The sequence below is a fragment of the Spermophilus citellus genome, assembly GCF_964194105.1.
Source record: "Spermophilus citellus genome assembly, chromosome: 12".
In the NCBI taxonomy this organism is placed as follows: Eukaryota; Metazoa; Chordata; class Mammalia; order Rodentia; family Sciuridae; genus Spermophilus; species Spermophilus citellus.
In genome coordinates, this window is record NC_138198.1 from 81,350,972 (window position 1) to 81,372,815 (window position 21,844).

Below are 21,844 nucleotides of genomic sequence, written 5' to 3' on the forward strand. Positions count from 1 at the left end.
GCAAGTTATTTAGTCTCTTTTGCCCTAGGAGATTCAGACCAAAAAGAGAGCTCATAAAGACTTAAGTTCTCGACATCTAGAAAACCCTTAACAAGATTAACCAAACAAATTGGACATAATATTCATATGTGAACATTCATATATTTCACGAGTGAAACTCCACATCATGTACAACCACAAGAATGAAATCCTCATGTTATACTCCATGTCTGTATAATAGGTCAAAATACACTCTACTGTCATGTATATCTAAAAAGAACGAATTATTAAATATTATATATTTTTATATATAAAATAATATGAGGCTGGGACACTCATTTTCAAATCCCTATTAATTGAGGATTGCCCTAGAAACATAAAACTCTCTCACACTCTGGACCACACCCAGGGCTGAGAGCACTTGATGGCCTTGAAGAAAGCCCTGAGACAAAAAGCTGGAAAAAAACTAGATATGAACTTAAGTAGGTCCCCGAGCTCATAAAGAACTGTCTGCTGGAGCTTCTGCTGAAATCAAAGGTACTAATGAGATATGATGCAGGGCAACCAAGCTACAGTGGTCTTTTTTCTTACTGGTTTCTGTTGATGGAAGTGCAGAGTGTAATCATCTGTAATAGTAGTTATTATTTTCCCTGGTTTATCATTTTACTTATAGCATTTGTAAGTAGTAGTATCATTGAGATATAATTATTAAGCCAGGCAAGGTGGCGTGCGCCTGTAATCCCAGAGGCTTGGAAGGCTGAGGCAGGAGGATTGTGAGTTCAAAGCCAGCCTCAGCAATTTAGTGAGGACCTAAGCAACTCAGTGAAACCCTATCTCTAATTAAAATACAAAAGAAGTTCAATGGTTGAGTGCCCATTGAACTTGAGAATAGTCACTCCTGTTTTACCACTTTTCCCAGCCCCTGACAACCACAAATCTGTTTTCTATTTCCACAGATTTGTCTGTTCTTGGCATTTTGTATACATATTACATATATTCTTTGTGACTGGCTTCTTTCTTGAAGAAGGAAGTTTCAAGTTTATTCCATACTGTAGCATATATCAGTATTTCACTTCATTCTTATCATTGATGAATAATATTCTGTTGTATGGAAAAATCACAGTTTGTTTATTCATTCATCAGTTAGTGGATATTTAGGTTGTTTCTGTTTGGAAACATTAAAAATCTTGCTCTTGGCTTGGTACAATGGCGAAGTGCTTGTGACCCCAGGGAGGCTGAGACAGGATAGCAAGTTCAAGGCCAGCCTGGGTAACTTAGTGAGACCTTGTCTCAAAATGAAAAAAAAAAAAAATTAAAAGGTCTGAATATGTTGCTGGATAATAAAACATCTTGGCTTCAATCCCCAGAACCAAAAAAAATTTTATTTGTGTGTGTGTGTGTGTGTGTGTGTGTGTGTGTGTGAGAGAGAGAGAGAGACAGAGAGACAGAGACAGAGGGAGACAGAGAGAGACATATATACATTGTTGTAACCTCTGATAGAGCATGTGCTTAGTGTGTACAAGGCCCTGGATTCAATCCCCAGCACCCACAATAATAACAATAATAAAAAAAGAATGCTGCTATGAATATTTACGTACAGGTTTTTATATGAATATGTGTTTTCACTTCTTCTCTGAGGAGTAGAGTTTCGGGTTATATGGTTAAATCCATGTGTAACTGTTTAAGAAACTGTTTGCCAAAGTGGATAAACCATTTTATATTTCCACCAGTAACATGTGAAGATTCCCACACCCTTGCCAAAACTTGTTACTTTCCTCTTGGATTATAGCCATCCTGTGGGCGTGAAGTAGTATCTAATTGTGGTTTTGATTTGCATTTCTCAATGACCTTGAGCATCTTTTCATGTGTTTATTAGCCATTGGTGTGTGTAGGGGAAGGCATATTTGGGGGGTGGGTACTGGGGATTGAACCCAAGGGTGCTTGACCACGGAGCACATCCCCAGCCCTTTTTTAAAAAAAAATATTATTTTTTAGTGATGAACACAACATCTTTATTTTTATGTGGTGCCTCCGGAGGATCGAACCCAGTGCCTCACACATGCGAGGCAAGCACTTCACCACTGAGTCTAACCACAGCCCTCCCCAGTTCTTTTTTATATTTGATTTAGAGACTGGGTCTCACTAAGTTGCTTAGGGCCTCCCTAAGCTGCTAGACTGGCTTTTAACTCAGGATCCTCCTGCCTCAGCCTCCTAAGCCACTGGGATTACAGGCGTTTGCCACTGTGGCCAGCATTTGTATATATATTTTTGATTTTTTAAAAATTGTTGATAGACCGTTTTTTTATTTATATGTGGTGCTGAGAATAGAACCCAGTGCCTCACACATGCTAGGCAAGTGCTCCACCACTGAGCTATAATCCAGCCCTGAAAAGTTTTTAAATAAATGTTTATACAGATCATCTGCCTGTTTTTCCATTGGGTATTTTTAATTATAGATTTAACAAGGGTTCTTTATATATTTTGGGAGCAAGTCCTTTATCAGACATATGATTTGCACAAAGATTTTTCCCATTCTGAGGATTGTATTTTTCTTTTGATGGTGTCCCTTGCAGCGTAAAGATTCTTCTATTTTGATAAAATCCAGTTCATTTGTATTTTCTTTTGTTGCTTATAGTTTCAGTTTCACATCTGAGAAACCATTATTTATTGCAAGGTCATGAATATGACTTCTGTGTTTTCTTCTAAGAATGTTATAGCTATTAGATTTTAGGTTAATTTGTGTATGGGTGTAAGGCATCCAACTTCATTCTCTTGCAAATGGATATCTACTTGTCCCAAAACCACTTGTAAAAAAACAAAACAACAACAACAACCAAGTTTTGAATTTTCTTGACACTTTTGTCAAAATTCAGTTGTTCATTAATAAAAAGGATATATTTCTGGGCTCTCAATGCTATTTCATTGATCTGTGTGCCTGTCCTTATGCTGTTACCACACTCTATAATGTTGGTAGCTTTGGATGAAGTTCTGAAATAGGGAAGTTTAAGTCCTATAACCGTCCTTCTATTTTTCAAAATTGTTTTTTGACTATTCTGAGCTCCTTGCATTTCTATATAAATTTTAGAATTTGCTCGTCAATATCTGGGAAGAAGCAACCTGGAATTTTAATGAGGCTTGATTGACTCTTTAGAACAATTTGGGAGTATTGCCATAGACACAGAATGTCTATCCATCAATGTTGGTCGTCTTTAGTTAGTTTCCTTTAATATTTAGTAGATTTTCATAGTATAAATTTTGTCCTTTTTTTTTTCAGTAGTGAGAATTGACCCCCACACCTTTCACTTGCGAGGCAAGCACTTTGCCACTGAGCTACCTCTCCACTCCTTTTTATTTTTTATTTTGAGACAGGGTCTCACTAAGTTTTCATTAAGTTGCCCAGTCCACCCTTAAATTTGCAGTCTTCCTGCCTCAGCTTTCTGGGTAGCTGAGATTACAGATGTGTGCTACCATGCCTGGCAAAGTTTTGTAGTTCTTTTGTTCAGTTTTTTTCCTAATTACAGTTTTTGATGCTATTATAAATTTGATTTTGTCCTGATTTTATTTTTGGTTTATTTATTTTGAGTACATAACATTTAATTCTTAAAAAAAATGGTGCTGGGGATCAGTACCCAGGCCCTTGCACATGCTAGGCAAGCACTCTACTAATGAGCTACACCCCAGTCCATTGATTTTTGTATATTGATCTTATATCCTGGGACCTTGATGAACTCATTTGTCAGCACTAGTAGTTTTGTAGTGGATTCCTTAGGATTTCCTGTACATGTCATCTTTAAATAGATGTGGTTTTACTTCTTCCTATCAACCTAGATACATTTATTTTATTTTCCTTCCTAATTACCCCAGATAAAACCCTCCTATACTGTATCAAATAGAAGTGTCAAAAATGGACACCCTTGTCTTGGTCCAAGTTATAATTAGATCTTAGGGGGAAAACATTTAGTCTGTTACCACTTAATATGATATTAGCAGTAACTTTTTTTATGGATGCCCTTTATTAAGTTGAAGACTATCAATTGTGTTCATAGTTTGTTGACTGTTTTTATCATGAAAGGGAATTGAATTTTGTCAGATTCCTTGTATCTATTAAATTAATTGTGTAGTTTTTGCCCTTTATTAATATTATGAATTATACTAATAGATTTATATATATTAAACCAACCTTGCATTCCTGCTAAAAAAAATCTCACTTGTTATGATGTATGACTCTATTTATGTGTTGCTAGATTCAATTTGCTAGTATTTTGTAAGCATTTTTATGTCTGTATTATAAGTTGCATAAACTATATACCATAACTTGCTTTTCTTTTGAATCTCTGTCTGATTTTGATTATGAGAGTCATCAGTGACCATGCAAGATGAATTGGGAAATGTTCCCTTCTATGTTTTAAAAGAGTTTGTGAAAAAAGTGGTATTATTTCTTTAAGTGTTAGTAAAGTTAATGAAACTCTTGAGTCTTTTGAGTTTTTCTTTGTGGTTACTTGTAGGATATTTTTTTTTCTTTTAGCCAGTTCAGTTTCTTTACTTGTCAGAAGTATATTCAGATTTTTTTCTCTTCTTGAGTCAATTTGATGATTTATTTTCTAGAAATTTATTTATTTGTAACCTAATTATCTAATTCATCTAATTTGATGACAGTGTTAATGTGTTAGGGCTGACATAACAAATGCCACTGACATAAATTTATTTTTTTATAGTCCTAGAGGTTAGAAGTCCAAAACTGTGGTGCTGGCAGAGTTGGTTTCTTCTGAGACCTCTCCCCATGGCTTGCAGAAGGCCATCTTCTTGCTGTGTCCTCACGTGGTCTTTCCTCTGTGCAAGGGCATCTGGGTGTCTCCTTCTCTTCTTGTAAGGACATCAGTATATTAGATTAGAGCCCTGCTCTATACTGCATTTAACCTTAATAATCTCTTTAAAGGCCCTATTTACAGATCTAGTCACATTCTAAGGTTTGGAGGTAAGGGCCTCAACATACGAATTTGGGGGCAGTAGGGTTCAGTCCCTAAAAATGACATACAGTTGTTCATAGCAATTCTTTTTTTTTCTTTATGATTGCTAGTGATACACTCCTTTTATTCTTTTAATATTATTGTTATTATTATTATTTTAGTTGTAGATGGACACAATACCTTTTTATTTTATTTGTTTATTTTTATGTGATTTTAGTAATTTGCATCTTCTCTTTTTTTCTTGGTCATCCTAGCTAGCTACCACTTAGCAAACATTAAGTTTGTTGATTTTTAGTTGTCTCTATATTTCTTACTTCATTCATTTTTACTTCAATATTTATTATTTCGTTTCTTCTATTTGCTTTGGGTTTAATTGGCTCTTCTTTTTCTAGTTTCATAAGGTTATTTATTTGAGCTCTTTCTGTTTTTTTTTTAAATATAGGCATTTATAGCCATACATTTCCTTCTCAGTACAGTTGGCTGTTCATGTCCACAGGTCCCCATATCCACAGGTTCCACATCTGCCTGTTCTGCATCCACATCTTCAGTTGCTTGGGGGATCAAACGTACTTGGAAAAAAAATTATTTGTATTTAAGTTGTCCACTCATTTCCCCCCAAACAATATAGTTTAACAACTATTTACATCCGTTTACATTGTATTAGGTATTAAAAGTAATACAGAGATAACTAAAAGAATACAGAAGGTGTGTGAAAATTATATGCAAATACTGCACCATTTTGTATAAAGGAATTGAGCACCTGCAGATTTGGGTATTCATAGGGTTCTGGAACCAATCTCCTATGGATACTGAGGAATAATTCTCCTTCTTAAGTGGCATCATATAAACTTTTTGGAGTTGTGTTTCATTTATGTTGAAGTGATACCTAATTTCCCTTGTGATTTCTTTGACGTGTTGGTTATTTAGGAATATCTTTAATTTTGATACATTTATAAATTCTTCCAATTTCCTTCTGTTATTGGTCAGTCACTGGATTCTATTGAAGTCAGAAAATGTATTTCATATGATTTTAGTTCCTTGAAACTTGTTTTTTGGCTAACATCTGGTCTGTCCTGGAGAACAGTCCCTGTATACTGGAAAAGAATATGTAATTTTTATGTATTTTGCTTTTGTTGGAGGAATGTTTACGGTGTTATTCAACTCTTCTGTTTCCTTGTTGCTAATCTCTCTGGTTGTTCTATCAATTATTGAAAGCAGGGTATTGAAATCTCCAACTATTATTAAACAGCTGTTTCCCTCTAATTCTGTCAAATCTTGCTTCAAATGTTTAGGTCTGTTATTAGGTGCATATATGTTTATAATTATCTTCCTTGTGGATCAACTCTTTTATCATTGTAAAAGGTCCTTCTTTTTCTCCAGTATAGTTTTTGCTTAAAGTCTGTTTTTTTTTCTGATATTAGTGTGACTAATCTCAGAAAGTGTTTTTTTCCTGAACTCTCTGGCTAGTATTTGCCTGGTTATCATGTATTTTGCCATGCAGAATCTTTTAATTTTTGAGTAATTGAATTTATTAATCTTTTTTATGGTTTCTGCATTATGAGCAATAATTTGACCTTTTCCATATTGAGGTGACAATTAAATCTCCCATATTTTTCCTTTTATTGTATTTTCAGTTTTAAAATTTGTTTATCTTTGATCCATTAATACTTTGATACTACTTCTAATAATAATACTTGGTCTAAGATGTGTATGCAACTATTTTTCTATATACCCACCTGTCTAAACACAATTTGTTGAGTGTTGTTTGCTGATTTGAGTATCTTTCTTTATCTTACACTAAATTCTCATGTGTATTTATGTCTATTTCTTACTTTTTTCCCACTATTTTGTTTGCATGCTAGTGCACCAAGACCATGTTTTATTCACTAAGGTTTTTGTATCATATCATCATACTAGTCTCCCCTCTTTCTCTCATTTTTCAGAATTTTTCCAACTATTCTTATTTATTTCTTCATATCAACATTTTATGTTATCCTTGTTAAAACAGAGAGATAGGAGTTAGGGACAAAATATAATTCCCAAGGCCATGCCCCTAGTGACCTACTTCCTCTAGCCTTGCCCCACCTGACTACAGTTACCACCTAGTAATCATTCAGATTATTAATACATCAATGAATTAATCCACTGATTAGGTAATCTAACAATTTTCCTCCAAATATTCCTGGATTGCCTGACACATGAGCCCTTTTGGGGATACTTCATATTCAAACTATAGCACCGCACTTCATGATTTGTCAATTGGATTTTGCTTATATGTTTACTTGCATTATTAGGATTATACTAAAACTGTAGATATAAACCAGTATAATAAGCTACCAGTCTTATTCCAAACAACATGATTGTGGCCTGAAACATACTGACCAGCTGTGTAACAGCATAGCCAACTTGTCTGGGATTCCTGTCTTTTAAATCTCTCTGTTAATTGTGGAAGACTGGGACCATGTTCAGCCTCCTGCTTCTTTGTAATGTTGTATATGTACTTACTTGCCACTGTTCTTTCAGTGGACCTTAAAGCTCTCACTCTGTTAAGTTGCTCCCTCAGAGAGGCACATTAACTCTTATGAGTGAACAGAGGACCATTTCCCACTTCTGAGTTCTTATGAAAAGATGAATCAAGTATGTTGTAGTATAAAAAATAATTTTTTAGCCCGCTACAGTGGTTCACACTTGTAATCTCAATGACTCAGGAGACTAAGGCAGGAGGGTTATAAATTTAAGGCCTTGGCAATTTAGCAAGACTCTCAGCAACTTAGAGAGTTAAAAATAAAGGACTGGGGATGTAGCTCAGTGGTAGAGTGCCCCTAATTCAATCCCTACTACTACTACTAATAATTTTTTTGTAACTTCTAATGTAGCACCATCAGTACCCTGTTCTTAGAGCACTTTGTTTTTCAGACTCCCAGAATATTTAAACAGTCCCTTTGGACATTATACTGGGTTAACTGATTTAGCTGTTCTGCCAGAGTAACATCAGGGACTTGTCTTTACTTATTAAGGAAAACTCCAGTTGGCTTGTCTATGAAATAGACAGTTTTTCTATGATGAATTATTTTCTGAATCCAAATAAAAGCTTTCTTTTGGATATACCTACTATTGCGATAAATAATTCTAGTTTATTCAAAAAACTAAAGTAACTTTCCTTCAGAGAAAAATATTTTTCCTAGATTGCAATGAGTTACTTTGTGTGACACTTTTCAAATTAAAAACTCATCTTAACAGAGACAAATGTATCTCATTATAACATAGTTTTGAGAGAAGTACGAAGATAGTTTTGATATGGAACATAATGATAGTAGAGCATCTGACCTTGACTGACTTCTGCTACCTAAAGGTAATAATACTCACTCTGTTAAGATGTGAAAACCTTGAGCTATCTTCAATTTCTGAAAGTTTTGTAATGTTAACCAATTCATAGAGTTGTTATAGGGATTTAATGAATTAATATGCTTGAAGTACTTAGAATAGTACCCAGCACATAGTGACTTGTAGTAAGTGTTCATTGAATAAAAAATAATTAAGCCTGAATATAGAGAAACTATTATTCCAAAAATTTTGAATAGTTCAAGGAAAGATCTGAAATCCTATAATCTGCTTTTTTCTCAATTCACCCTTATTGAAGTAACTTCATTCCTGCACATATAAATGGTTGCTAATTTAAACAACCTCTTTCATTTTAAAGATTCGCCGGTTCTCAGTCCAGCTAATTCTGCAATCAATTTAAGTGGCGCTCAGGACCTGACCCGGAATAAGAATGTTGTGAAACCACTGGCTTTATCTTTGCAGGTTGTAGGGAAGACTTATGCTGCAGGTGATGTTTTCCTTACTTATATTTCTTTAGCAAATACATAGTCTCTAAAAGACTTGTGTGAAATTTAATTGACAAATTGATAGACGAAAACAGAAGCTGCTTCCAACTGCCACTTAAAGACAGAAGTGGGGTTGTCTATAATAATGTAATATTTTACAAAGCTTTGTGTTCTCAGTGCTCCATCCAGAAGAGTCAGAATGACATTTGGCACACAGAAGAGATACTGCAGTTTGATTCTGTTGAACAAACATTTCTTGGGCACCTAAGAACTGAGGATATGAAAACAAACAAGGCATAATGCCTTGCCACAAATGTCCTTGTAACCTAGTAAGGGAAATGGGCCTATATAAGATATTTTCAATGTGCTGAAGCCCAGCATTTTAAGGACTAATCAAGAATGAGTTCTTGGAGGAACTTAGTGTTTCACAGTGAGAAGATATGAACTGTACCAAGGAGTAGAAGGAAGACATTTCAAATTCAGGGAATAGCAGAAACAAAGATTAAAGGGAAAAGAGAATGAAAAGGGAAAAAAATATCATGATCATATGATATCTGCCAGCAGTTTGGACTTGTTAGAACCATAAAATGTGCAACTTGAAAAGTGGCAAGCGGTTAGCTAGTGGTGTGCAAACAGAGTCCTGGGAGACCAGGCTAAGAAGCCTGGGTTTTACTCTCTATAACTTGTGGAGCAAAGGAACGACTTGAGCTAAATCATTTGGGCAGTAACATGTTAGAAGGCCTCAGGGAGTAGGAAAATTAGTTGAAGTTCATTTTAATAGTCAAAGTGAGAAATGATGAAGTCCTTGGCCTGGGTGATAATAGGTTGGAGAGACAAATTGGAGAACTACTCAGGAAGTAAATTCAGCAGGTCTTGAGTGATTAATGTGAGCATAAAGCAGAAAGGATCTCAGCTGACATCCACCTTTCTAGGCACATGGACCTGAGACGGAATGCAGATGGAGGAACAGGTTCTCCAAGAGGAGACTGTGTGAACATGGCGAGTCTGGGTTTCCTGGGACATCCAGTGGGGCTGTTCAACAGTCATTTAATCCACCAGAGAGGGAAATCACGACTGGTGGGATAGGGTTGAGCCATCAACATGCAGTTAAAATCGTCAGGGTAAATAGCATCAGCCAAGGAGAGATGTAGTGTGAAGCAGGTTGTGAAATAAGGATGGAATCCCAGAAAGTCCAATGTTTAAAGAGAAGAAATGGTATAAGAAGAATGAGGAGACAAAGTTTCATTTTTAGAAAGTTTTCAACACTTAGGCATCATAAATTACATAGCCCACTCATGTTCCTAGTCCAGCCCAACAACTCTTACAGGACCTACTTTCTGATTTGATTACAGGCTTGAAACAAACTGAATTCAGGTTTTCACTGCATGAAGAAAATCAACGAAGTCATGGATCAGTAGTAATATCTTGGTTGCTAAAACCATTAGAGTAAAAAGTTGCTGATCAACTTTATAACACAAGAATTAGGCTGACAACTATGGAACCCATAGAGCACTCTTAATATTGCAAACAGAGGCCATTATGTGCTTCATAATGAAAGTATATAGTAGTACTTATTTTGCCAAAGAACAACCCAAATTGAATATAGCTTGATCAAGCCTCTACATCTAACAATTAGTTTATTGGAAATAAATACAGAGAACAAAGGAAAGTTCAGCCAGTCAGCAAAATCCAGAAAATGGGAAATTCTACTAGGTTATCAGAAAGAAAAAAATTAATCATAAGAAAGAAAAAAGAAGAAGAAGGGGGCTGGGAATATAGCTCAGTTGGTAGAGTGAGTGCTTGTCTTACGTTCACAAAGTCCTGGGTTCAGTCCCCAGCACCACGATAAAAAAAAAAAAAAAAAAAAAAAGAATGAAAGAAGAAGGGGAATCCTATATATTAAAAGAAATTTAAGGGTCTTATCAAATAAATTCAAATGTGTAGATCTTTTTTGAATCCCAATTTGAATAAGCCAACTATAAAAGCTCTTTCAAGATAATTGGGATAAATTTGAATATTGATGAAATACTTGATGATATTAAGAAATTATCCATCATTGTTAATTCTAAGCATAATAATATTATAGTTACGTTTTTAAAGAGTTATTTTTTAGCAGAACATACAGAAGTACTTATGGAATGAAATTTTATGATAAATGGGTTGCTTCAAAATAATTCAGAGCATGTATGTGTGTATGTGCAGGGGAGGGAGGTAGAGGGTCTAAATGAAGCCAGGTGGGCAGTGTGTTGATACATGTTGAAGCTGGATGGTGGGTATGTAGAAGTTTATATACTATTCTCTCTCCTTTTGTATATGTTTGAAATTTTCTATCATTCAAAATTAAAATAATACAAATAACAGTCTTCCCTTCTTTCAACCCACCATCTCCAAAGACTTCATTGAAAAAGTGACCCTCAAAGATCTCTTTATATCCTAGGAAATTATTTTTAGGTGACATTTTTTAAATTAATTCTCTTAATTGACATGTGTGATGTTTAATGTTAATAATGGTGTCCCTCTGATGGTTGTCACTGGTTTTATGCCACTGAGCTGAATCCTATCAGTGAGGTTTCCTTGAATCTTCACATCCTCAAGCAGGAAATCTATCAGGTGTTTGCAGCTTCACAGGCAGCAGTGTCTTGCCGGCTTCTATTCTAAAAGGAGCCTCTCCTGTTCTACAGATGCTGCAAATGGGAACAGTAGCCATGGAGGGAAGAGCAGTGCATCCAGCTCCACTCCAGCCCGCCCAGGGAACTACTCCTTGTCGCCAAGACCTAGCTACACATCTGCAGACCAAGGTACAACACCCATCTTAGGGTTTGAAATGATGCAATTAATTATAGTAGAAATGCTACAGGTTTTTGTTTTCCCTTTTTTCTTTATTTCTTTCTTTCTTTTTTTTCTTGGGGGGGGGTACTGGGGATTGAACCCAGGTGTGCTTTACCCCTGAGATACATCCCCACTCCTTTTTATTTTTTATTTTGAGACAGAGTCTCACTATGTTGCTGAAAGTCTGGCTAAGTTGTGGAGGGCCTCACAAAGTTGCTGAGACCAGCCTCGAACTTGTATTCCTCCTGTCTCAGCCTACTGAGCTGCTGGGATTATAGGCACGTACCACCACACATGATGTAGGTTTTTGAATGATAAATTGTCTGACAGTACACACTCTATTAGAGTTTTCAATTTGCTTGTCATACGGCGTTTTGAAAGTTTATGATTGGTGTGAACAGTAGTAATGAAATATCTTGGTGATTCTACACGGAAGAGTCTAACTGGAAAGTAAATGTTGAAACTGAAGTAAAAGAAAGCATTAAAAAAAAAAAAAAACAAGTTTTTTTTTTTCCTGACTAAAGTGTAAGCAAATCTGAGCCTGCCTTCCTCTGTCCACAAAATGATTGTAACAGTACTTGACCTAAAGTTCCACATGGTTGTGAAATAATCTGCACAAGATAGTAAACTGTAAAACCACATACAAATGTTAGGTATTGTTAGTGTGATGTTGGTATGAATGTGCTTTTTCTAATTTTATCTTTACTTATAGCAGACTGACTTAGACCTTCTGAGTAAAGCAAAGTAAAGATGCTATGTCACTTTGGCACTCTTTCTTTCTTCCACATTGCTGAGGATAAGGCCTTTTCTTTTTGTCTTCAGCTACCATGTTCACTTCTGGACCACCAAAGAAACGACACCGGGGATGGTACCCTGGATCACCTGTCCCCCAACCTGGTTTAGTTACACCTGTTCCTACAATTCGTCCTCTTTCAAGACCTGGTAAGAATTTAATAGCTGATGGGTTTTAGTTTCTTTTAAATCAGCAGAGGTATCTTCTACTCCTGTTCTTTCCCTGAACTCTTAAAGATAAATTTCTTTAATCAATCATATTTCAATAATTTGTAAGGATCTTGATCGTAGCTAATATTTTGTCCTCATTATGTCTACCTTCCCTACAAACACAGGTACCATCACTACTGATTTTAATTCAACTTCTGGTTTACTTTTAACCCATGGTTTTGATAAACCATTCATAATATAGGGCAAGTTGGTCAACACATACCATAGGGCACGGTCAGTAGTGGTGTTGGAGTTACCCTTCTGTGATCTGGCTCTCTTTATGTCCTATGCTTGTTACTTCTGGCCTAGATGGTTCCATCCATAGCTAGAAAATGAAAAACCCAACTGGCTCGCTCTCTTACTATCCAAACATTGGATATCCGTGGCCATTTGTTATCTACAATTAAACATTCAAAAACATTTGTCAACCCTGTAGTACCAAGTAGACCATTTTAGGTACATTGATCCTAAAACAGAGGTGGGATTCTTTAAAATTTTAAGTTCATTTAAATCAGTTGTTTTAAAGACTGAATAGAGATATCTTATATATGCAAAAGAATTATGCCACCATGTTCCTGTGGTTTGCCTCTAGGTAGTACTGACTAATGATGATTTATCCTTCTACCTTCCTTCCTTCTCTGTTCTTTTCACAATTTACACAGTGGGCAAAAATATGACTTTAATAATTGGACGGGTGGGTAGATAAAAATCCAAAACATAATCCAAAAGATTGCATGTGGAACAAAACAATTGGAAGGAAAACTCCAAAATACTAAATGTAGTTATCGCCTGATCGTATGATCATGGTTGATTTTTTTTATCCTTCCCTTTGTTTTTCTTCTAATTTTATATAATATACATGAATTACTTTAATTTAAAAAACTAATAAAACATTAGACTTCTAAAATTTCTACAGTAAAAGTATTTAAATTGCACTGTTTTCCTTTGTATTTCGTTTAGCTTTTATGTCTAATCCTTCTTGTCAAACAACTTTTTTTTTCCAGAACCCCTTTTATCTGCCCCAGTTCCCCAGACCCCATTAACTGGAATTTTACAGCCTCGGCCCATTCCTGCAGGGGAAACGGTAATTGTTCCTGAAAACCTGCTGAGTAACTCAGGAGTGAGACCAGTAATTCTGATAGGTAAGGCGAAGGAATTCCAAGGTGCTTGTGTCCTCTGGAGTCTAGGAATGTCTCTCCATTTCATTGGGGATTTATGCATGCATTCATGAGTGTATTCATTGACCCTGCTATTGATTTTTTTCAGTTTTTATTGGTCAGCTTCTTCATGCTCTATGACACATGTGATTACAAGCCAAGAATAAGGCATAGCCTTCTTGCCCTCAAGGAGCAGTGCGTAGTGGGGGAGTCTGACCCCTCACTAACCACTGGGGTCAGTAAACAGCCATTACAACACACTGGGATAACATTACAACACACTGGGATAAGTGAGCTGGCAGAGGTTCACAACCAAGAGCTGCAAGAGCTCAGAGGAGAGACGACTTGCTTCTCCCTGGAGGGGTCTGAGAAGAACTACTCAGAAGTGGTGTCTAAGTTGGGTCCTGGAGGTTGCTAAAAATGGATAGGATGGGGAGAGGACAGTACCCTCAAAGGGAGCCAAACCACAGAGAAAGGAAATAAGCTAAGCCAGACCTCATACAAGAGAACCAAGAAGCCCCACAGCTATAAGTTTGAACCATAGGGAATCACCTATGAATCAGTGTCTTTTTTTTTTTTTTTTTTTTTGTACTAAGGATTGAACTCAGGGGCACTCAACCAGGGTTTTGATAAACCATTCATCCCATAGGGCAAGTTGGTCAACACATACCATAGGATACGGTCAGTAGTGGTGTTGGAGTTACCTTTCTGTGATCTGGCTCTCTTTATGACCTAGGCTTGTTACTTCTGGCCTGGATGGTTCTCTATGGTGCTCTACCACTGAGCTACATCTGTATCAGTTCTTTATAAACTGTCTTTATAAAGTCTGAGCCCTTCAAGGATATCTGTAAGTGGAGGTATAGAAATGCAGGGGCTGGTCTGGGGTTGTAGCTCAGTGGTAGAGCACCTGCCTTGCACATGTGAGGCACTGGGTTCAATCCTCAGAACCACATAAAAATAAAGATATTGTGTCCATCTACAACTAAAAGAAAGTTAAAGGAAAGAAAGAATGCAGGGGGCCCTTAGATTCCGGAACTAATTAAATGCCTTCCATATCCACATCCAAAGTCCCCCAGCTGGGGCAAGGTTAGCCAGGCCAGGAGTCTGTCTGCTTTACCTCCAGGATAAAACAGGTGAATGTGATTACACGAATTGTTATCTGTTCTTGTGGTTGGCCTGGGTCCACCAACTTGGTTTTGCTTCAAGCCCTGACTTTTATCAGGCTACCCTATCCACTAATCCTGGATCTGCAGGCATTGAGGGAATCCCAGTTGTTTAAATTCCACATGGGTCAGGAAGTTCCTATTGAATATTAGCATAGTGCAACTAAGCCTTGGAAAGATACGGAGAGTGTGGGGCCCCTTTGGTGCCTTTCTTTAGAAAGTCTCAGAGGAATTTTCCTTTCTGCCATATCACTAGAACAGGGCATATTTTCATTTTATCTACTTCTAAGATAACTTGAAGCTGTGTACTGACATTCAGGAAGAAAACCTAACCAAAATTGCTAAGATAGCAAAGGAATAAGAATTTCTTTCTTTTTTTTTAAAGAGAGAGAGAGAGAATTTTTTTAATATTTATTTCTTAGTTCTCAGCGGACACAACATCTTTGTTGGTATGTGGTGCTGAGGATCGAACCCGGGCCGCACGCATGCCAGGCGAGCGCGCTACCGCCTGAGCCACATCCCCAGCCCAGGAATAAGAATTTCTAAGTACCTGCTATTGGCAGACTATTGCTGTTGATCAGCAAGTTTAGCTTACATTTCCCCCTCAAACCTCAGGAAGTGTAACATGTTATTGTAGCTTCTTTGTTTATTTGTGTTTTTTTAATATTTATTTTTAGGTGTAGATGGACACAACACAATGCCTTTATTTTTATGTGGTGCTAAGGTTCGAACCTGGGTCCTGCCCATGCTAGGCGAGCGCTCTACCGCTGAGCCACAATCCCAGCCCCTGTTTATTTGTTTTCTCATCTGAAAAAAATATTGGTCAGGAACTTAATCAGAAAATATTTTATCTCAGTTTTACAAATAATATAGAGATGTTTTGCAAAATCATCAGTCTTCTAGGGCAGAAATATATTAACGTGTCCCTTCTGTGGGAAACAGATAATGCAATTTGTGTATTTTGCTTTGTGTTCATCTGATTTGATATAGAAATAGAATTTGGAGCATTCAAGTGCATTTCCCAGGATGGTTGTATTTGAGTGATTTGTTTGATAGCTGTCTCAGAGAACAGGGAATTTCATTAAGCATCTTTGCTCCTCATTGAGGTCCTGGTTGGACCCCAGAAACAAATACTGAACCTGCTTCTGTTGGGACAGGTTATGGCACTTTACCCTATTTCTATGGAAATGTTGGTGACATTGTTGTGAGTCCCCTGCTTGTGAATTGCTACAAGATTCCACAGTTGGAAAACAAAGATTTGGAACAATTAGGATTGACTGGCAGCCAACTCCTGAGCGTGGAAAACATGATCCTTCTGACGATACAGTATCTTGTGCGGCTAGGTAAGTTATTTTTGATGATCATTTGTTAGTGACTGTATTTATACTTTTTTGCATTTTAGTGTTTCCTTGCTCACATTCACCACCCCCCCACTATCTCTTATTTTCCTTCTTTCACTTCTAACATTCTTCTCTTTCCATCCCACCCTCTCTGACTTCCCCTTTCCTTTCATTGTTTGTCCTCTCCCTCCCTTTATTTGAGACTTAAAAGAAATGAATTGCTCCACCTAGTGTCCAATCTCATGATGCTCCAGAGAGGTCCAAAGTTCTGATGTAGGCAGAACCTTCTAGGGCTGTGCTATGGCTCACTTCTCCTGAAGAATCTGGCCAGGCCACCTTTCTGAAAGCACAGCTGCCGTCTGAGATGCAAACTTAGCCATTGTCTTTGGCAATTATTTTCCATTTTTTCACTTAGCCTTTCTATGTTGCTTATGCACAGCCCCACATCCATTTTTTTTCCTCCTACTACACCCCTTTGATGTAGTCCTATCATATTTTCCTTTTTGTAGGTGTACTAGGGATTGAACCTAAGAGCACTTTACCAGTGAGCTGCATCCCCATCCCTTTTTTGATTCTAGAGGGGGTATCTCTAAGTTCCTGAGGTCTTGCTAAGTTGCTGAGGGTCTCACTAAGTGGTTGAGGCAATCTTGCAATCTTTCTGCCTCATCCAGAGATTTCAAACCACTGATTTCCTTGGAAAAATGTTTGAAATGTAAAATTCCATGTGAAAAATTTTATGTGCACTTTCATGAACATTTTATGTTAAAAATACTCTGGTATTAAGATATAATAAAGTACTTGGATAAACAGTTTTTCTAGGAAAATTTTAAGTGAGCCAGAATAGTTTTTTTTTAATTTAAACTTAGTACATTAAGATTTATTTTTCTCTCAACTAGCTGTTCTAGAATCCTTCAAAATAATTTTTTCTCCAGAGGTTTTGAGAAGGCAGCAAGAATATTTTCATATATGCCCCAGATTATACATACTTTTTCTTTTCATATATATATATATATATATATATATATATATATATATTTTTTTTTTTTTTTCTTCCTGCAGTGCTGGGGATGGAACCCAGGGCCTTGTGCATGCTAGGCAAGCATTCTACCACTGAGCTACAGCCCCAGCCTGCCATAGATTATAGACATTTTTAAAAATCCACACTTTGGAAAGGACAGTTTTTGATACTTTAGTAGCCCAATTTCTTAGAGGTAACAAAGAAGAGAAGCAAGATTCTTCAGAAGGAACAGGCCTTTCCACTACAGTCACTTTTAAGAAATGTTTCAGATATTTCACAATCTTGAAATCTTTTGAAGTAGATAATGAAATCAGCAAACCAGAGATTGTTGGAGGGCTCTGGGTCTGTTGGAACCTGGTATTTTCCTATTAGGGTTGTTCTGTCCAAAAAGCTGTGAGAACTGAAGCCTGGGCTACACTCACTAAATTCCTGAAGATACCAGGACTTCAAGGAAAAACATTATAATTATCAAGTCTGCAAAAAGTGGAGAAAAGGCTGCTGCAGTCTACTGTAAAGGGCAAGGATGAAGTAGTGATGGTTGATGATTGGAAGCAAGGATTTCACTCTAAGGAGTCTCTTCCCTCATTTAAACTTGAATGAATTTTCCCTCATTCTCCAGTTCCTAATGATAATTCCATCAAAACTCCACAAAAGTGAATTTGAGGATACAAAGAATATGCTGGATAATTTTATTTTCCTAGAATGCCTTTATATTTGAGATTAATTATACTTTCTAATAGAACATGCCACTCAATCCTGGTTTGGAATGGGTCTTATAGACACAACTATGAACTAGGCTTCTGAGCCTTCAGGTTGTTAATGAGCAACATCAGGGGATTGGAGACAAGGCCACCTGCTTTTGAGCTGTCATATATTCTAGTGGAAGGAAGTTTTAAATGGATTACCACCTTCCCTTCATTTGATATAATTAGACAGATCTAACCTCTGTGAGTTGACTGCTGTGTATGTACCTAGTGACCACTACTGTGATGCCAGTTTGATAAAGCTGAATGGAGATCATAAGTCTTGTGAACCCCTCAGGTGTTTTTTTAAATATTTTTTTATTTGTAAATGGGTCCTTATTTAATTTAATTTATTTATTTATATCAATGCTGAGGATTGAAGCCAGGGCCTCACACATGCCAGGCAAGTGCTCTACCACTGAACCACAACTCCAGCCCTCCCGGGTGTTTTTTTTGGGAGTTTTTGTTGTTGTTGTTGTTGTTTGTTTGTTTGTTTTTTTAAAAAGATCACCTGTCATCCATCTCTCCCTAGCAAGTATTTGGATAGGACATCAGAAACAAACTTAATGTGAACATTACAATTTACTTGCTGTTTCTATGTATAGAAGAGAAACATCTACTCTCCTGTCTCTCCCTGGCTCCCAACCAATCTGGAAAAACTGTTTCTATTCTCCAATTTAAATTATGCTTTTACTTTTTCTTTTTAAACTTTTTTTTTGATGGTGGTACTGATGAATGAGCCCAGGTCTCATACATGATAGGCATGTGCTTTACCACTGAACTACATCCTCAGCCCCTTCTATTTTTTAATTTTGAGACAGGGTCTCACTAAAGTTGTGGAGGCTGTCTTTAAACTTGCTATTCTCCTGCCTCAGCCTCCCAAGTAGCTGGGATTACAGGCATGTACCATGGCACCTGGTTTAAATTATTTATTTTTTTAAATGTATAATATTTTATTTAACTTCACTTATCTTAAAAAAAAAAACATTGCTAAACCCTTCATTTTCTTATTCTCCCAGAAAAGATGGGCAGGGCCAAGAGGGTACTTAATCGTCATTATAGGAAAAAATGATTTCTGAGGGTTTCCTTCTTCCAAAACAGAAGTCTAGGCTCTTATCTCTATATTCTTTCCTAGGGGAATTTTAGCCCCAGGTTCTGAAGTTAATGCTTGGTCTCATATCACAGACACTTAGGAGTCTGTCTGCTTACAGGAGCCCATTTACAAATCTCAGATTCACACAACAAAAGAAATGACAGAATACCAGGAGTGAATATATTGTCACTGGTTTTAATTTAAAGTAAATGTAGAACTCTTAGTTTATTTGTGTCTCTTGGAAGTCAAATGTTGAATTGCTTATTTTGTTCTAAAGATTGATTGAATTTTCTAAACAAAATCCCCTGAATTCCAGGGTCTACCAGTCTGCAGTATAAGCTTAGTTTTTATTATGGCTGTGGAAGAGGCCAAATACCATATTTAACAATCCAGAATGCAGGAGAATAACTAGATGATGAAAGCATTCTCTATCTGGGGAAAGTGTGAGACTGTTTTAACATATAATTTTGGAATGAAAAATAATGAATTTTCCTGTGGATAGTATTGTCAAAATTAAATAGAAAAGTAATACATGAAAACATTTTTCTCAAAGTGCCTAGGAATAAAATGAGAAATTATTGGAGCCTAAATTTTATTATAAACAAGCAGATTGGCGTCTTGTCATATTGGTCATTAACAATTTCCACAAAGCCAAGGTTAATATGTTGCAAAATATGTTATCTGCAATGCCCCTCTCCCTGGGCATACAATAGAATTGACTCTCTCTCCTTGTATATTCTCTTTTGAAGATCAGACATAGAATAAAGGAGAACAGAATTTTTTTTTTTACATGAGGCCATCAGAGAAAGAAATTTCACATGGGAAATAGTAGGGGCTCTATATGTGGTTCCACTGTAGGAAGAGGTGCTTACTTGCCAAGTACAGTAGGCTTAGGAGAAATGCAGAATGATGGATGGGTGCGTGTTTCTCTCTCCTACCTGTGATTTTTATAATTCTAGCTGTAATTCTCTTCACTATAGGTCCTGATCAGATACCTCTCAGGGAAGAATTTGAGCAAATAATGCTGAAAGCCATGCAGGAGTTTACTCTGAGAGAGCGAGCTCTGCAGATGGGCGCTCCATGTATACCTGTGTCTCCAGGACAACTCCCCTGGCTTGCTAGATTAATTGCCAGCGTGTCTCAAGATCTGGTTCATGTGATTGTGACCCAAAACTCTTTGGCGGAGGGCATTTCAGAGACACTGAGGATTCTCAGTGAAATGAGACACTACCAGAAGCTACCAGATTATGTTGTGGCAATTTGTACATCGAAAATCAGAGGAAATGAATTTTGTGTAGTGGTGTTAGGTGAGTCATGTTTTGTCTGTTAGTTTAATGCATCATTTAATCATCCATCCATTTGAAAAATAGTCATTGGGTATTTCAGGTATCGACGTGATCAGCTGCTGGTTGATTGCTTCCACTTGGATTTTTCCTACTAATTTTAACTTTTCCTTTTCTCCTCAGAGCAAGTGTTGTCGCCCTCAACTTGGCCTGTGCCCCTGTCAGCTGCTCCTGTGGGAGCCTTCTGTCAAAGCTCACCCTAGTAACAGATACCCTTGTCTCATGTAACTTCTGTCCTTAAAAGGTTTTAGAAATGTTACCACCCTAGCATGTGATAAAGCCAGTGCCACAGGTGGTCAATGCCAGTTAGTTAAATTTGCCAGAAACTTAGCTCATGCATTCCCTTCTTCCCTGAATAGTCTATTTTGTAACATCAACTTGAAGGATGTTCAGAAAGTTAGTACATTACAAAATGTACAGTCTTTTTTTCCACCCCCCTCTGTGCTGATTTTTAAATCAGGCACCACCCTGTGTAGCCATTTGGACTAAACTTTGCTTCTCGCCTTTCTGTACTGAATGGCTCTCACCTCTTTCGACCACAGTGGCTAAGCGCCCTCACTTTGGCAAAACCTGTCCCTGTCTATCTTCTGTGTTATATGTATTTTTTGAAAGCTTCACCAGGCAGCGTGATATATTTATTTTTTTTTCATTTTCATTTGCAAGAATAATGGAAGTTTATATTTTAAGACAAATGTTTATTACAACTATGCAAACACACAGTTTTATAAGGTTTCTCCATATTCTTCCCTAGTCTTTAAATGCATGTATATGTACATTTTCACAGTGATAAACATAAAGTACATCATTTTATCCCAACAGCACTTAGTATCATATTATAAACATTTCTGAGGCTATCTGTAGTCCTCGGAGTGACATTTCAAATGCTGCTGAATTGTCCACATCTTTTTACATTACCGTGATTTTCTTATCCCAAGTCCCTATAGTTAACGCTTTAGTTGTTTCCAATTGTGGCTATTTTAAGTAATGTTCCAGTGATCATCATTTGTCCCATTGATGAGTCATCTCTTGTCCTCTGTTCTTCAGGTCAGCATCAGTCCCGGGCTCTGGCAGAGAGCATGCTCACCACAAGTGAGTTTTTGAAAGAAATTAGTTATGAGCTCATCACAGGAAAGGTCAGTTTCCTGGCATCACATTTCAAAACCACGTCATTAGGTGAGTGGTGGTAAGATTCGGCCATGCTGCCAGCCCCTTGCAGTGTGATTGGATTTAAATCTTAGCCTGTCAAGATGAGGATGGAGCTTAAGCTTGCCAGCTGATCTTTCATTTGGAATGGTTTATCCTCAGTATTTTGTGACTAACACCACAGGAAGCAGCATGGGGTCCAGAGAAAGGACAGTCAGTACTAAAATCAAAGCCTCAGCT

At 37.0% G+C, this 21,844-nt stretch overlaps 1 protein-coding gene and 1 pseudogene across 2 annotated transcripts in view; one reads left to right on the forward strand and one right to left on the reverse strand.

The window, feature by feature from the left end:
* Positions 1–21,844, reverse strand: part of LOC308631989 (large ribosomal subunit protein uL23-like) — a 491,218-nt pseudogene that overhangs the window by 221,981 nt on the left and 247,393 nt on the right. The window lies entirely within an intron of this gene.
* The window catches only part of GREB1L (GREB1 like retinoic acid receptor coactivator), a 122,655-nt gene that overhangs the window by 45,972 nt on the left and 54,839 nt on the right, over positions 1–21,844 (forward strand). Inside the window, exons 7-13 of the mRNA XM_081263579.1 lie at positions 8,647–8,775; positions 11,455–11,571; positions 12,425–12,544; positions 13,609–13,746; positions 16,082–16,267; positions 20,099–20,425; positions 21,506–21,634. Coding sequence (XP_081119705.1) covers positions 8,647–8,775; positions 11,455–11,571; positions 12,425–12,544; positions 13,609–13,746; positions 16,082–16,267; positions 20,099–20,425; positions 21,506–21,634 — 1,146 coding nt within the window. The remainder of the gene's footprint in view (positions 1–8,646; positions 8,776–11,454; positions 11,572–12,424; positions 12,545–13,608; positions 13,747–16,081; positions 16,268–20,098; positions 20,426–21,505; positions 21,635–21,844) is intronic.